Genomic DNA, 16,242 nt, shown 5'->3' on the forward strand with positions numbered 1-16,242 from the left:
GTTTTGTTCCTTCAACTTACTTTTTCTTCATAAACGTGGCCCATGAAATTTAATTATAAACAAGATTCAGATCTCACAATGTGGGGCTTCAAAACCATGATGTTTGGCACCTGTGTGCTTCCTTCTCATCTTCTGTTGAGAAGCTCTTTCTTAGTCCTGTTTCTGGGAGGTTCTATCCCACTTATTCATGAGTAGGCAGTTCTCATGGTGCTTTTTGATGAAATTTGGCAAGGTCCCTTCAACCGAGAAGAGTAACCTTCTCTTCTAAATGTCCCTGCATGAACCTACCTCCCATTAGCATGAGTCTCATTCTGTAGTCACTGAAACAGTTAGGCTCATCCACTAGACAGTAACTTCTTTGAGAAAAGCAATTATGTTTTATGTCTTTATGCCTCCTACCTGCTAAAGAATTTATTATATGTTAAGTGTCCAATGATGGGATTACATCCACCCCTTGATGGGCAGGGAAAAAAAAGAAAATAAATGCACTGCTTTATGTACGTATTATATATATATTTGTGTGTGTAACAATAGTGCATATATAAGTATACATACATAAACACAAATTTAAATATGCAGATACATATTTGGATATATAGTATATACATATATACATGTATATACACACAAATTGAAAATCTTAAAATAATATTTCAGTTTTTTGAGATTAATATAGTTATATCTTTTCCCTCTTCCACTTCCTCCTTCAAAAACTCCTGTGTATCTCCACTCCATGTTTGCTTGCTCTTTTTCTAATTCGTGGCATCTTTTTCTTTAATTGTTGTTACATATATATACATTGTGTGTGTGTGTTTCTAGATATATAAATACAGTCTGTATCATGTCACTTGTATGTGTGTTTTCAGGGCAGACGATTTGGTGTTGGAAACCCAGTTGGTATGCCTTTCTCTGGGGAAGACTACTTATCTTGCTCTGGTATTCCTTAGTTACCTGTAGTTTTTTTTCTAAGTCTGAAGTCCCTTGATCTCCCTGGATCTCCCTGCTTCCTTGTCAGCATGTCCATTGGTGCCATCCTTGTTCAGCTCATGTTTGGACAGCCATGTTGATGATACGTCATGGTGCAGCTTCTGAAATCTTTAGGAGACACGTGCTCACAGCAAACTCCCTGATCCTCTGGTTCTTACAAGCTTACTGCCCTCCTCAGAAATGATTCCTGAGCCTTAGGTGCAGGAGCTGTGCTGTAGCTGTATCCATGGTCGCTGGGTTCCACAGCTCTACGTCCTGATTGGTATGGTTTTTCTGTAATGGTTAATGCCTGTTGCAAAGAGAAGTTTCCTTGATGGGGGTGAGGACCTCACTGATCTGTGGGTGTAAGGACAGATTCTGAGAGTACAGTGATGACTAATGATGGCTTGGTAAAGTGGTGGTTGTGGATTCACCTCCAGGATTCATGACGTCACTAGCTCTGGGTAGTTGGCTAGTGTTCCAGCACCAGGCATGGTTTCCCTACTTGTCGAGTAAGCCTTACATCCACTCAGAGAGCTGTTGATAACTGTGCGTCACTATTACACCTTTGCGGTTGTTGTGCCATGCTGGTGTTGTATACACAATTTTTAAACGTCAAGGAAAGGGAGATTCGTGATGGAATAAAAGAAATACGGTCTATTATTGAATTTCATTGGATATGTTTAATTGTCAACAAATAATTTAGCAGGTTATAAATATAGGAAGTGAGATGTGTAGAGAAGAAACATATCTTACCTTCTCAATATATGAGTCAGATTATATACAGTCAGGACAGGCGAACTTATTCCTTCCCATTTTCCCTGGTTGCTTCTAAGGATAACTTACAGCCTAATGAATATTCCCAGAACGAATTGCTGGTTTTGTTTAATTGTCTATTTGAAGCTAAAGATGTCCAAGGGGTGAATTAATTAAGGGAATTTTTAATGCAATTATCAGATGCTCCAGCATTGAAGGCACACACTAAAAATGGTTTCTGTCTTGGAGTACCTGCTGAAGAAAATCCTGAGACTAGGGTACTGTATTGCATCTCAGGACCCATGTGTTCCCGGTGGCAGGACCAAATGTTTGGCAAACAGCACTGCTTGGTGCTGAGAGAGGCATCTCAAGAGCAGTGCAAAGAACTCTGTAATTCAATGATATTTCCACAGCTATAAAGAGAATCCCGACCCTTGTCTCTATTACTAATAAACCAGTAAAATACTTAGTTTGAAAAGGTTGCACACCAATTGGAGACATTTTAAGGAAAGCATTTTTAGCCATTTACGAAGATTTAATAATTAATTTGGTCATCTAAACTTCAAAGGATCAGAGGAAGGAAAAGTTTCAAAGGAAGGAAATGAAATTACATTGGGATGATCAGAGCTAGGATACATATACCACCATCTACTAAGTGTGTGACTTCCTGGTACTTCTGCTGCCCTTTAAGCCTCTTTTTCTGCATCTAAAAATTAGGCATTTTAAAGGGTCACACTGTATCTTACTGTGTGTTTTTGAACACTGAATGAAAAAAATCCCTTTTATTCTAAACGGTGACGTGTTATACATATTAAGTTTCGATAGCCTTTATACAACAAAGCCAAAGATGTGGCCACTAACTGATAAATTAACCTTACATCAACGAGATCGCTACGCTCAGAACAAGGGAGTTGGGCTCTGGTTCTGCTTGCCCTCAGGAGCTAGGCCACCGGAAATGTGCATTTGCCCAGGCGTTCTTAACAAGCAAATAGCTTCGATGCTACGAAAAGCCAGCTCTCAGGGCTCAACGCCTTACTCCTGAGCTGCTGCTCTAGGCTCATACTTACACAGTAGCTCCATGGGATTGAACACTCTGAAAGGAAAATCACAGGTTGGCATTTTAAGGATACTGGCAGTACAATTTAAAAAAAAAAAAAAAACAAAAACAACTCACATGCATTTTCCTGACTTCAGGAGAATTGATTAGCAAAGCCCTACACACTCAATTACAGTGATTATGTAACTGGGGGCTCTCTGACAAAGAAGAAATCAGTATGACACACACTGAGGCCTGATTGTACTTCGGAAGCAGGATGTCTTGTCCCCAATTTTGAGAGAAGGGAAGTGAGAGATTCTGTAGCATTACAGGGATCAGTTCAGATTAGAAACTCATAGGAATTATTAGCACTAAGGTTCACCTAAGATGAACATGAGTCTACAGCAGGACAATATGGTCTCCCAATGTCTTTGTTGAGATCTTTACATGAGGTTTTCCTAGCTATATCTTTTCATCTTCATATAGGGAAAAAAAGTACCATAAGCTATAACCATCACGGTTGACACTAGCAGTTCCAGGAGACTTTGGGGGCAGGCACAAAGAAAGGTTGGAGGTCTCAGATCTGTGCCCTCCCATCGTGGTCCTTCCCTTGACGAGCTGTGTGACCTATAGCAAGTCTTTCCCCTCACCCCTTTGTTTGGTCATTAGTAATAACGTCCAGCTCAAAGACGAGAACAATTTAATTTACTATCCCAGAGGTGCTTGGGCAAATGCAAAGGGATCCACCCCAAGTTGTTTTGCTTGAGTGAAGTAGTACTGGTAAGCATTTCATGTCCGTGGTCCTAGGATGTTGGAGAGGAAGATTTGAGCCACCATCTGGATAGTTTCACTTTGGGTTTTAAAAAATGGACTCCAAAGAGAGGGGAAAGTTATCCAAGCTTCTATTTAGACAGCGCCTGAGTGAAAATTCTGCTAAAACAAGGCATGAGTCCATTGTAATCAACTTTCTGCTGACTTTTCTTAACTATAAAACAAATTCTCTTTGGATATGAATTATTGTGGAATTGGTCATCAGTGACTTTGATTATGTACATATATGTATATCGCTCATTAAAAATTCAACAATTAAAATTTCAAACAAAAACCTTTGATTGCCACCCCTCTCCTCTTATAGTGGGAACAGCTTTATCCTGTTCAGTTCTAGCTCCAAAGGGAACAAAATATCTCATTATTTCTATCACCACTGCCACTATCTCTAGTAGGGCACCTTAGAGTATACATGCTCCTTGTCCTTTAGAATCCCAAATTAACTATCGCTATTGACTCCACGACTCTTTTATTGTGGGGCTTCAATTATAAGGACCGGCAATTTTTTCCATTAATCATTTTATAGGCAAGTGAGCTGATGTAGGGAGGTTAACTGAGCCTTCTGAGCCCTAGGCCTATGTCAAGGACTATACTGTAGTTTTCTTTTTAAGACGAAACTTCTGTTTCCTTGCAAAGGAATATGGCCAGCATAAGACGCACCATTCCTTTATTTGCTATATTTTTGTGGTTTTGCATGCTTCAAATTAGTAAATATAAATCTTCTCTGAAATTATATAAAGACTCCTGAAGATAATATAGTAATGCTGAGATCAAGTGTTTTTTTTTTTTTTTTTTTTTTTCTCCTCCTAAACTGTTATTGCAACGGAGTATTTCCCAGCAAGGATCAACTTCCATGATACCAAGTGTGATGTGGTGATGTGGAGCCTATCCTAAGTATTATCATTGACATTTTTTATTGGCAGCATGAAAGGGGGCTGAACAGTAATGTTACTCTAAGACTCCCTGAAGGCTGCACACAGAGTGTTTTGAAAACAACAACCATATAACTGGAAGCCATCAAATCTCAGGAGTCACAAGGGAATTCTCGTCAAGGTTTATAGACATAAACCTTTCTGTACAGAAGATGACTCATGCCTTCATAGATAATCTGGAACATGGGAGAATCTCAAAATTCAGTTACACGGGCTCATGCCACCCTGTCTTCCTTGAGCTTTTGGTATGTCTTCATGAACACAGACCTCCTTATTATCTGATTTCTGAAACTAACTTCTTATTTATGTGGGTATCAACCATTTATTTCTCAAGAAAGGTGGGGTTTATCTAGGGTTTATTCAAACAACATTCTCAGAAAATGGGAATTATGAGGAACCCCTACTTTCATCAGCTGTGTACTGCTTGCTTATGATAGCCACAGATTAAATAATGCTATCAGGGGATAAAGGTGGCACTACTGCTACTGATAAAAGCTTTTCCCGGGGTTTTCTTCAGGATAAAATTTGAACTACCCCCATTCATCGTGTACATTAATTATTTTAAACCCACATTTAGTTAATACACTTGCAAGTAGCGATAATACTCAAAATACTCTAAAAGGGGTTTATAGTGACAAAATTGTTAATTCAATTCTTGCCCCCAAATTCTACATTTAATCATATCTAGAGAGCACATTTAAGATGATTTCCTTTATGGTTTTGTTTTTGCACTAGATTCAGTTTATCCTGAAGCCGACTTTTAACTCTTGTCTCAGCAAATAGTCAAAGTTTCTGATTAAGTCTCTTTTAAAAGCTAGTTCTAACTGTTTCCTTATTCTACCGTTTTTAAAGAAGGAGATGGGACTGCCAAAAAGTGGAGAAAGGAATACATTTCTCCAGTGCCACAGTGGTTAGCATACTCAACCAAGTGGCAGGCAATTGGCTAGCTTGCTTGTAAAGAAGTCCCACATCTTCACTGACTGTAACATCTGAATGCATCATACGGATGCAAATTGTCATTGGATCCCCTGACACATTTTTCTGAACTGTTTGTATATTTTCACAGCCCAGTGCTGTGTGCAACATAAAGGACCAAAATGTAGTGTGAAGCGGCGGGCTGTGTCCCGCCACCCGGCTATCTTTACCCAAAATAATTACACGGAAACTGTATTCTTTTAAACACTGCCTGGCCCATTATCTGTAGCCTCTTATTGGCTAATTCTCACATCTTGCTTTAACCCATATTTAGTAATCTGGGTAGCACCACGAGTTGTGGCTTACCAGGAGAGATCTTAACCTGCGTCCATCTCGGAGAGGAGCAGCATGGAGACTCACTATGGCGAATGCCTGAAGCGTCTCCCCAACTCTACTTCCTTGTTCCCACAATTCTGTTCTGTCTACTCCACCTACCTAATTTTCTGTTCTTAAAGGGCCAAGGCAGTTTTCTTTATTAATTAACCAATGAAAGAAACATAGACAGATAACTCTCCTCCATCACCAAAACAAGATTTTAGTGTGATTTTTGTAGTATATTTTAAGTGTTAGTTAGGTGCTATTTCAACTAGATACCTTCCCTGGAAATTTGGAAACTAAAATTAGAAATGAGAGCAACTAGAAATGGCCTGCTGAGGAAACAGCTCCAAGAAGATGGGTGTCAGTATAAATATTAAAATTATCAAAACATTTTAAAGTCACTTTAGTTGCATTCGGAGACTTCAGATTCTGGTTCATCATTTTTCTGACATATTTGCTCCCCTCTCTTATTAATTTATTCCAGTTTTACTATGAACATGGGTGTAGACATGTACATCAATGTGTGTGCATGTTTCAGAGAGAGACACAAAGAAAGAATTGAAAAGATAAACCTAGATATGAAGGTTTGTTAGTTTGAGCAGAAATCCCACTCCAGATACCTTTTTCAGGCTACTTAGATTTTAAGATACGTTATTCAAGGCAGATAATTTTTAAAACATTCTGATGAAACAAGATGTCCACTTGGGAATATGGAGGCAACCTTGATTTTCTTTTTTGTTACAAAAAGTGAATGTGCCCCCACTTCTCTTTAGGAGACTTATGTATCTATTTGACTTTAAAAGATACATGAGTGGTAGGATGAATTTTAGATTAGCACTAGAGAATGAACCTAAGATCTCAGACACACTCAGCATGACTCTTACACTGAGCTACAACCAAAAAGCTATTGGGTGCATGAATTAATTCAATCATCTGAGTGTTTGATGACTATTCTCTCTGCATTTCAAACACTGGGAATATCAAAACTGACAGAACCCCATCCTTGTGGCTCCCGCCCTCCAGTGGCGGTGCTGTGACACCTCAGTCCACCCAGGAAGGAAGACAGTTATGTATGTGGATGTGACAGAGCAGTGTGCAGTATTTAAGAACAACAGTGAAGGCAATGGAAACTCCAAAGGATGCTCTCCTAACCAAGACTGGCAAAAAAAAAAACCAAACCAGACCCTCACTTTAGCTTTCCAACTCAGAGGAGGTCACACCTGAACAGGACAGAATGTAGGATGCTGGTGCCCACTTTGCCCACTAAACAGCAATCCCTCGAAAATGATTTTTAAAACTGTGGTAGAGACCAGTGCTTGCAAGGATGCTTGGAATTCCCATTGTTCCCCTCTGTGTGGTTACAATTAGGACCGTGCAAACATCAAGGCTAGGAGGCCTGAGTGTAACTCCTAGATTTTCATTGTGTGACATTGGGAAGCCCTTCCACTAAGTGTTCGTTTATGAAATCAGGTTATAATTACCTCCTTCACTTTAGTTGCTAGTTTTTTGAGTTGTAGTGCGAAAACGCGTGGAAGAATGGTGTTCAACAGAAAATAACAAGTGGTAGCCAAGTGTTGAGGCACACACCTTTAATTCCAACATTTGAGAGGCAGAGCCAGGCAGATCTTTAGTTCAAGGTCAGCCTGGTCTCCAAAGTGAATTCTAGGACAACCAGGGATACACAGAGAAACCTCGTCTCAAAAACAAAAAAGAAAAAAGAAAGGATAGAAAACTATGGGGGTAACGGAAGTGGCAATTATATTCTTAAATGTGAAATTCATTTCATGTTTATACCTGTGAATGACGTTCTGTTTTTATTGGCATACAATATCAAAATCATAATGAAAGAGAACCTCTGAAAATGAGCAGATTTGTATTCTACAAACTTTTCAGACACTAATCTGTGTGTCCTAAGTTAAGCAACTTGACCTCTCTGTGTCTGGTTTCTTCATTATGAAAAGCCCACCTTAGAGGACTGTCATAAGGACTCAGTGTGTCAGTAACTGTGATGCGGTTAGAGGTATTTAAGACACTTACCCCTGATATTTCTTGTCAAAACAGATGTCATTCAAAACTTGAACATTTATTTTGTTAAGCAGCAAAGGCATTCCTCTTTGTCTGTCATAAAAAGAAAAAAGACCTCTCTTTCCTGTCTTGAAAGATGTCCAAAATAGACATGCATATACACAGGGTGATTCCATTGTTGAACTGTAGAATAAAAAATAACAAAACAAGAATGAACTTGCTACAGAAAGAAATTCACAAATGATTAGACAGTACTTGTTTACATTGCTTCAACCAGCCTACTTTAATTGACCCTCTGATTGGGTGAAGCTGCTTCAAGTACTGGAACCATTCAAGACAAACGGTTGGAGACAAGTTCGCCTACTTTGCAAGCCTGCTGTGGTCAAGACCCACCTGCCTCTATTCCTGAACTTTGAGTTAAAGGACTAATCTCCCAGAAGTTTGGTGGACGTAGAGAGGTGGGCCTTCTTGTGCTTCCAACAGACAAGGACAATGACAGTATTTTCCTGATGAACATTGTGTCTGTCATTGCAAGGTTAATCACTTCATGTAGCTTTCCAGTTTCCGTTACATACCTTATGCACGGGAGTGAGTGATGATGTGTTTGAATTTCAGAATCAGTGTTCTGCACGGTCTGCGTGTTAGAGCAGGGACTTGATCAGACAGACAGCTAAAGGATAGCATTCTCTTTCTTACACTGCACATCACTGTCACAGTCTTGGTATTCCATGACCTTGGTTAGAGCTGTGAGGGTGGATCTCATTCACCTGTGCTGCAGCTGTAGCACAGAGAGCTGATCCAGTAGCTCTGAGTTCAAGGCCAATCTCGTCTAGAGTTCTAGGACAGCCAGGGCTACATAAAGAAACCCTGATTTGAAAAACCAAAATGGAAAAAAAAGAGAGAAAGAAAAGTTCAATGTACAGAGTGGCATAGACTTTAAGTTTGCTGGTGGCAAGGGAATTGTAGAAGCGTATGTAATTCCCTTGGGTTACTGACACCATGTCTTGAATACCAGGTGTACTCAATACTGTGTTTAAAATGGATGTGTGAGGTAATCCTACTTTGATTTGGGAGTTGGAAGATTTGGTCTGTGAGCAAGCCAAATACAATTAAATCTCTCTATGTTTTTTTTAATTTTAAAATATGGAGATGACTAATACTGTCTATATTTTGTTTGACTGGAGGTAAGAGATATAAATATAGCTATGTAAGAATTCTTCTGATGTGTATTTGGCAACTTTCTCCAAACTAAAACTTTTCCTACTCATGATGTCTTCAAAACTAGAAAGGGACATTCTTCAATTATTCTAAGAAAGATAGCAGAAAAGTTGGGATTTGTATAGCTCTGAGATATCTCAACCATCAGTAGGTTGACATGTCTTCTCATCGGTAAAGGCAGAGTTATTGAACATACCCAGAAAGGCACTGGGCAAGAGGTGTAATTCAGTGAAACAGATATAGAAGCTTTGAATTGATTCATAAAAACTTCATTTACATATTTCTTCTGAGTTCAACCTTCATGAACTCAGGACCTAGGTTTTTCAGATTTCTGTGTATCTATTTTTCTCTACTGGGGAAGTGAAGCAGATGGTAGTGCTGACGAAACATTTAAGGACAGAATAGCTTTTTAAAAATGCATCAACAGTAGGAGAAGTGCAAGGGAATGCCTTGTCTTTGTCATTCATTGAAACCCAAACACGCCATTCTTTTAATAGAGATCTAAGACAGGGCTAATGTGTCTCTCAGAGACCTGACATTGAAAAGATATTTAGTCTTTACATCCTATAATAGATAACAACATGTCAAGACAGGAGGACTTCAACTAGCAGGAGCTGATTCCTCTTTTCTTCCTCTACAACTTTCCTTTGCTTCTAGGTGTATTTCCTCTCCATCAAACACCTTGACTGTCCACAGCCTATTAAAGAGTAAAGGTTTGAGAAGACATGTCTTTTTTTAGTCCTGCTTGAAGAAAAAGAGGGGCGGAGGACTGCAGTTTGGGAGGAATGTAACTAATTTTGAGAGTCTTGCTGTATTCTTCCAATATTATCTGTATGTATTGCATGTATACAGTACACAGTCGTATTTTGAGATGCGGAGAAGCTTTTAAGAATTTCAAAGTATATGTTCCAATCATAGAGATTTCTGTTTCATATTCTTAGAGCCTCTCCTTGGGAATCTGCATCTTTATAGCAAACATCTCAGGTGAATCAGAGGCATTCAAAAACACCACCATAAACTGTCGTTCAATTGGTGTTTCCCTGTTGTCAAAATGCTTACATATGTGCATTCTGTTTTGTGAGGGAGATGGGGACAATTATCTTCATTGTGAGAATGAAAGGGACCAAGTTGAGCTGATTTCCTTAGTTCTTCCTTATAGTCTCTGCCTTCTTGTTCACTCTTGAGACTCCCCTTTGATGACCTTTTACTGTTGGGGTGTTGATTTGCCAAAGACAGGGTTCTCCCCAAAGCCAGCCAGTACTATCTGTGCCTGCCTTGCTGAAAAATGAGGCAAGCCTTCCTGTAGCCAAGGAAAGAAAATAATAATTTTATTTGTGGACATTGAACATTTCCCTAATTGGCTGTGTTGCCAGTTGATTTCAAGCAATCCCTTCTGTCTTGTCAGATGTACTTTGGAGTGTGCATCCTTTTCACCTCTTTTGATTGGTGTTGTTCAAATTCCAGGAATGAATCTATCATCGCCAGCCAGCCAAACTGGGCTGCTACAATGGTTGCATGCTCTTCCCTCTTTGGCCCTTGGAGGCCCTTCCTCCCATACTGTCCCTCCTTAATACTCAAGTGTCTGTCACATCAGTCTTTGCTTTGCACAACCATTAGTTAGGAAGGCCAGACACCTGGTTGCTAGGAAGTTTTGGGTTGTCAGATTCACACCTCCAATGCTGTTGTTCACTGCCCTTGTTCACAACAATCTAGCATCCCACCTTTATTCACCCTCAAGGCAGGTTGCCTACTGAGACCTTTCTAGGCATTGAATCTGCTTTGTAGCTTTCCCGACAGAAGCAAAAAAAATCTAGGTTCCAAAGAGATGGAAACAGTTTGCTGTTCCAAAATGTGGCGGGGGTGCGCGCGCCGGGGGTGGGGGGCGGCAACATAGGTGAGCAGGAGGTCATTACTACTTTCTCTAGTGTTCACTTCCTTCCTTCCTGAAGAATGCTATATATTTCTGATTGCATCTCCCTGCTCCCTGCACCATCCTGTCTTTGGCCATCCAGGGTCCTTCAACAAGCTGGTGGATGTTGTTTTTCTCTTTGAGGGGGAGGGACCGGACACAGCAGACCCAAGCTGCAGTTCCCTCACTCAGCCTCTGAGAATTTCTCATCCAAACCTCAATCACGTAGGATTGCGTAGAGAGGAGAAAAGGGGAGAGACAGAAGACAGAGAGGGGGGAGAAGGGTGTGGGGGGGAAGGAGAGAGTCTGGGAGCAGAGGGCGCGAGGAAAGGGAGCAGGACCTAAGCGCCACGCTTTCCAGTGCTCCGCCAGCCCAGCCCCCAACTCAGTCCCACCAGGAGGCTTTCCTCTTCTCCAGGAGCCTGAGCAACTCAGGCTCCTAGTCCCACCCGCCGTCTCGGCGGCTGTAGCCTTTGCCGGGAGTTTCCTGCGGAGCTAGCGCTCGGACGGAGATAGCCCGCGGCGGCGCCCAGGAACCTCTGCCCATGAATGGGACTCCGCCCTGAGCGCCCCCTCCCGGTCCAGGGAAGGCGGCGGGGGGCGCCCCGTGCTCCCTCGGCTCCCAGCCGCCCCCGGCGCAGCAAGTTGGGCGAGTTGGTGGCCGCCTTCACCTGCCTCCCTTCCCCGGCCCCTGAGTCCGCGCCTGGCTGGGGGAGCCCAGGTGGCGTGCGCGGCCGCCTCCCGCCGTCGCCCCTGGCGGCCTAGGGACCCTGCGTGCGCCCGGGCGCCAGACCATGGTGGGCAGCTGCGACCAGGAGCCGCAGCCGCCGCGAGCCGACGTCGCCTTCAACCAGCCCCCGCCCCACCCGAGCGGACGCGCGGGGGCTCGCAGCGCGCGGTCACTTCCTTCCACGGCCGGGATGGGCAGCGCGGGACCGAACGAGCGGCCCAGCATCGGCCGGGTAACCCCTATCTGAGCTGCGGCCGGGAGCTGCCGACAGCTGAGGCGAGCGAGCCTGGGGTCCGGGCGGCGTGGCGATGACCTGATCCCGAGCCCGCCAGGGCGCCCGTCCCTTGCTGCCCGGCTCGCTCGCAGTCTGTGCAGAGACCGGCTCGGTGCGGCGGCCCGGGCGCACGGTGGCGGGGAGCTCCGGTGAAAGGCGTGTGGGCGCCGAGCTGAGGAGGACACCTTCGGCAGCTCTGCCTTTGGAGGGGCTTCTGTAAACTACTGAGTCATTCCAGATTTAGGATTCCCTAAATAATCACCAACTGTGCCCGTCTCGTGCCGGAACGCAGGCAGAGAGAGAGCGAGATCTCCCGCTCTCGGGACCCCGCGGATCCCCAGGGTGCTTGGCCCTCGAGGATCTCCCTCCCTCCTGCTAGTCCTCCCCCTCCCTCGTCTCCCGCTTTCTTTGCAGTGCTGCTGGAGGAGAGGCGCACTCAACGCAGCTGGAAACAGCTGCCCCCGCCCCGCGCCCCAACCCCGAGTCTAGTTAACCGCTCCCACTTCTCGCCTCTTGGAATTCCAGAAGTGGGGAGGCCGGCTGGCCCCTGGAGAACCGCAGCCGGTGCGATGCCTTCCGTAGACCTCACCCAGCCGGGACGGACCTCCTAATCGCCAGAACCGCGGGGCACAGGGAGTTGAATTGCTGCCTTCCTCTCTTCTCTGTCGCGGTTGGTGGCTCATTTTCTAAAGGAACGTTTTATTCACTTTTTAGTATGTTCTTTTCTTTATTATTTTTTTAAAGCCAGGGGCACGCTTCTCGCCTCGGTCCAGACTCTGCCTTGTAAACGGGTTTTCTATGTATGTATGTGTAGGAATACTTTGGACACCTTACAACGCTTGCGCCTCTCCAACCGGGGCACGGCTTGTTATTTTGGACATATTTTCCCATTCTCCACTTGGTACCCTGAACGCAGTGTGACCAAATTCCTCACTGCCCTTTGGACGTGGATCGCCTTGAGGGTGCAAGTTTGGGGTACAAACGTCTACTTCGCAAGAAGGCCTGGGACCGCCCCGCCCCCGCCGCCAGTGGTTGGGGAAGTTTACATCTGGATTTTCACACGTTTTGTTGCCACTGCCCAGACTCTGACTAACCTTGTGGGTTCCAGGTTTTCGATACAGCAAGATCCTCAAATATTAGCACTGCCTCCCTGCGCCTGCCCCATCCCTCCAGGCCCTCGAGGTCCTTCCCTCATCCCAGCAGAGCAGGAACCCGAGGGCTCTGTGGAGCCCGGGGCCTCGGGCCCGCGCTGAGCAGCTATGGCTGCAGCAATAGCCAGCTCCTTGATCCGGCAGAAGCGGCAGGCGAGGGAGTCCAACAGCGACCGGGTTTCAGCCTCCAAGCGCCGCTCCAGCCCCAGCAAAGACGGACGCTCCCTGTGCGAGAGGCACGTCCTCGGGGTGTTCAGCAAAGTGCGCTTCTGCAGCGGCCGGAAGAGGCCCGTGAGGCGGAGACCAGGTCAGTAGCAGCTGAAACAGTGGGCTCCCCAAAGCCTGCCATCCTCCCATCCATCCTTTTTCTTAAAAGCTTCTGGGAATTGCTCATGGAAGGGAATCAGAATCCTTTCTTCCATGCTGGTCCATCCTCTTTCAACAACCCTGTGTCAGTTAATAGCTTGTCTCATATTCAGGAAAACACTTTCTGCTTTCATAAGTCCACAGTTTGACTAGTATGAGGGCCACTTGTATAGATGCTCGTAGGTCCTGAAATCTTGAATGTTCTGGAAAGCAGTGATTGGTGTGTTTATTAACTTATTTATTTCTTTATTTGTCACCTATTGTTCCATCCATCCATCCATCCATCCATCCATCCATCCAGCCAGCCAGCCAGCCAGCCATCCTTCCAGCCATCCTTCCAGCCATACATCCTTCCAGCCATACATCCTCCTACCTATAAAGTAAATCATACTACCTATGGAGAACTCGAAGATGAATAAAGTTCTTTATATTCCTCATAACCACACAAGGCAGGGGATTAGGAATTATGCTGGATAAGAGATGAACTTAGTATTATTTTGATTTTTTCTGTCTTCAACAAGCTCATGCTATTTTGTCTTTTAAACCATCACAGTTTACCACCTTTCCATTTTCTCATGTGCTTGTGTGCTCCTTTCTATTGGACCCCTTCCCAACCAGTTGATAGTTACCACAGGCTCTTATTATGAACTTTCTGTCCCATTACCAGTCTCTGCACACTAGCACTTCGGAGTCGCTTTTATGACGTGATATCTGCAGTTTGGCTCCAGAGAGTGTAAAGAAAAGTTGACTTCTCAGACATTTCTATGGCACAGCCTTTCTGAAGCTGACTTGGGTCCAAATGGTCCCTCATTCACCGAAGGAAAACTGGATACCGTCAGTGTCATGAGGATGAGTCCCACCATAAGCCAGGACAGTGTTACACCTTGAGAGATCAAAAGCACATCTCCAGTTGGTGCTTTCCTCAAGCCTTAGGGTGTGGCCACTGAGACAGTTGTAGTCTACAGCACCGTCAGTGCTCATAGCTGAAGGAAGGATGGGGTAAACAGGGCTCCTGGTTGTTGTTGAGGTGACTACCTTATCCTGTTAGCAACTCTGACTCTGGTACTCTCTTGAGTTCCACAAATGAAGTGTGTAAGATAGATCCAATGTGAGGCTCAGAATAAGTTAAGATTTTGAGAGTGAGCTTTGGGAGGGTGGGTACTTTGCTTTAGCTTTCATTGACTTTCCCTGACATTCCTCACCCCATTTGTGTCTCATTTTCATATTCTCTGATGGCCGCAAAGCGGTAGATTTCAAGAGTAAACAAAACTATTGATGGTCCTGTCTCAGCAGTTGCCAAAGTCTTTCCTTCTTATATCCTGTTAATATGGCCTGTGCCTTTGGTGGAGACTGAAGAGAAAAGCAGAATTATCTCTGCATATTGAACATTTCATTTTAAAGGGCAGTATAAATCCCTTATTTTGTAGTAGAGAGATCCTTTGGAACCTTCCTCTCGGGGCTTATGTAGTCTGCAAGGGACTTAAAGGCTCTAGACCCAATGTGACTCACATACACCGACTCTGGAGTGGAGGTTGCCCTGTAGTTGGGACACTTACGTGGTATTTATGAGGTGATGCTATTTGGCCTTCTCAGCTAACAAGCTAATAGAAATAATAAGTTGCTCATAACTGTGATTGGATGAGATAAACTCACTTGGCAAATGTTGATTTGTAGATGAACAGGTAACATGACTTTGTGGGAGAGAGGAAGGATTGTGTACTGTTTCCTGAGGTTATGGCCTTAGTGTCTTATTAGAAAACAGGGGACTCTCTGGGTTTCTTGTTTCCTTTGGTGCTCATTTAATCTGCTTCTCTTGTTTACACACTCAGTGTTCATTTTGAGGATCTTGACTGGTGACTTCCTTTAGCTAAAGGGTCACATGACAACCTAGCAGACAGACTGTAGGAATTGCTAAGGCGTTCCTTAGTAAAAGGACACCAGAAGTGAATTCATACACCAAAGGATTTGTTTTGGGTTGTTGCAAAACCTCCTTAACTCTGCAAAAACGGAGGAGGTGTGGGGTGTGGAAGAGCTTTTGGGGAAGATGATAGTTGTGCTATTATTGCTACTAACAAAGCCAGATAATTAATGTGTTGATTTTATGTTGACGACCATGATTCCCATACTGTGAGATGAGACTGTTTGTAGAGCTAGCCCCTTCCACACCGCACTTCCGAAGAGGCTCCTTCTGTGATCCAGTGGAAGCTGCTCAGCACCAACAGAGGGGAACTGTTTTCCATTTTGTAAGTGCTTTGATCGTGTGGTCACCTAATATTTGAGTTCTTGTTCAAAACTGTTCACGCTCCAAGCCTTCTAAATGGCAAACTGAGTCCTAAACACGAAAGTGATGAAGGGCAAAAACTTGACTTAGGAAGGAATTTCCACCATGAGCTTCTAGCACTGAGACACACACTCCAGTGGTCAGACTTTCTAGGAGAGTTCAGCTGATGCACTGAGCCTACGCTACGCTTGCTGTTTAATGGGAAAGGCATGGTTGTGGTTCAGATTTTGGAGCAGATACAGTGAACATCCCCCCCCCCCCTTTTTTTTTCTAAGCTCACCAAGTTGTAGTCTGGAAAAACAAAGCCCAAACCACATAAACACATTGCGGATCTAGAACTCCTCATGGTACAATGGCTCTGTTTTTAAGCGCCCAGAAATGCAGACATGGAAACTGGCAAGGCAGGGCCTCCCAGGGCCTTCGAGTGCGTCTGTGTTTTGAGAGCACCGTCCCTGGAGCATCATGCGCTGGTGTACT

The 16,242-nt window shown here is 43.9% G+C and overlaps 1 protein-coding gene across 2 annotated transcripts in view; it reads left to right on the forward strand.

The window, feature by feature from the left end:
* Fgf12 (fibroblast growth factor 12) overlaps positions 1–16,242 on the forward strand; it is a 344,853-nt gene that overhangs the window by 82,846 nt on the left and 245,765 nt on the right. The window contains exon 1 of one of the 2 annotated variants that reach the window (XM_038345315.1): positions 13,227–13,425. The exons of the other annotated variant lie outside the window; for it this stretch is intronic. Coding sequence (XP_038201243.1) covers positions 13,227–13,425 — 199 coding nt within the window. Of the gene's footprint in view, positions 1–13,226; positions 13,426–16,242 lie in introns of those variants that run through there. 2 annotated transcript variants of the gene reach the window in all.

This window comes from Arvicola amphibius, chromosome 10 (genome assembly GCF_903992535.2).
Source record: "Arvicola amphibius chromosome 10, mArvAmp1.2, whole genome shotgun sequence".
NCBI lineage: Eukaryota > Metazoa > Chordata > Mammalia > Rodentia > Cricetidae > Arvicola > Arvicola amphibius.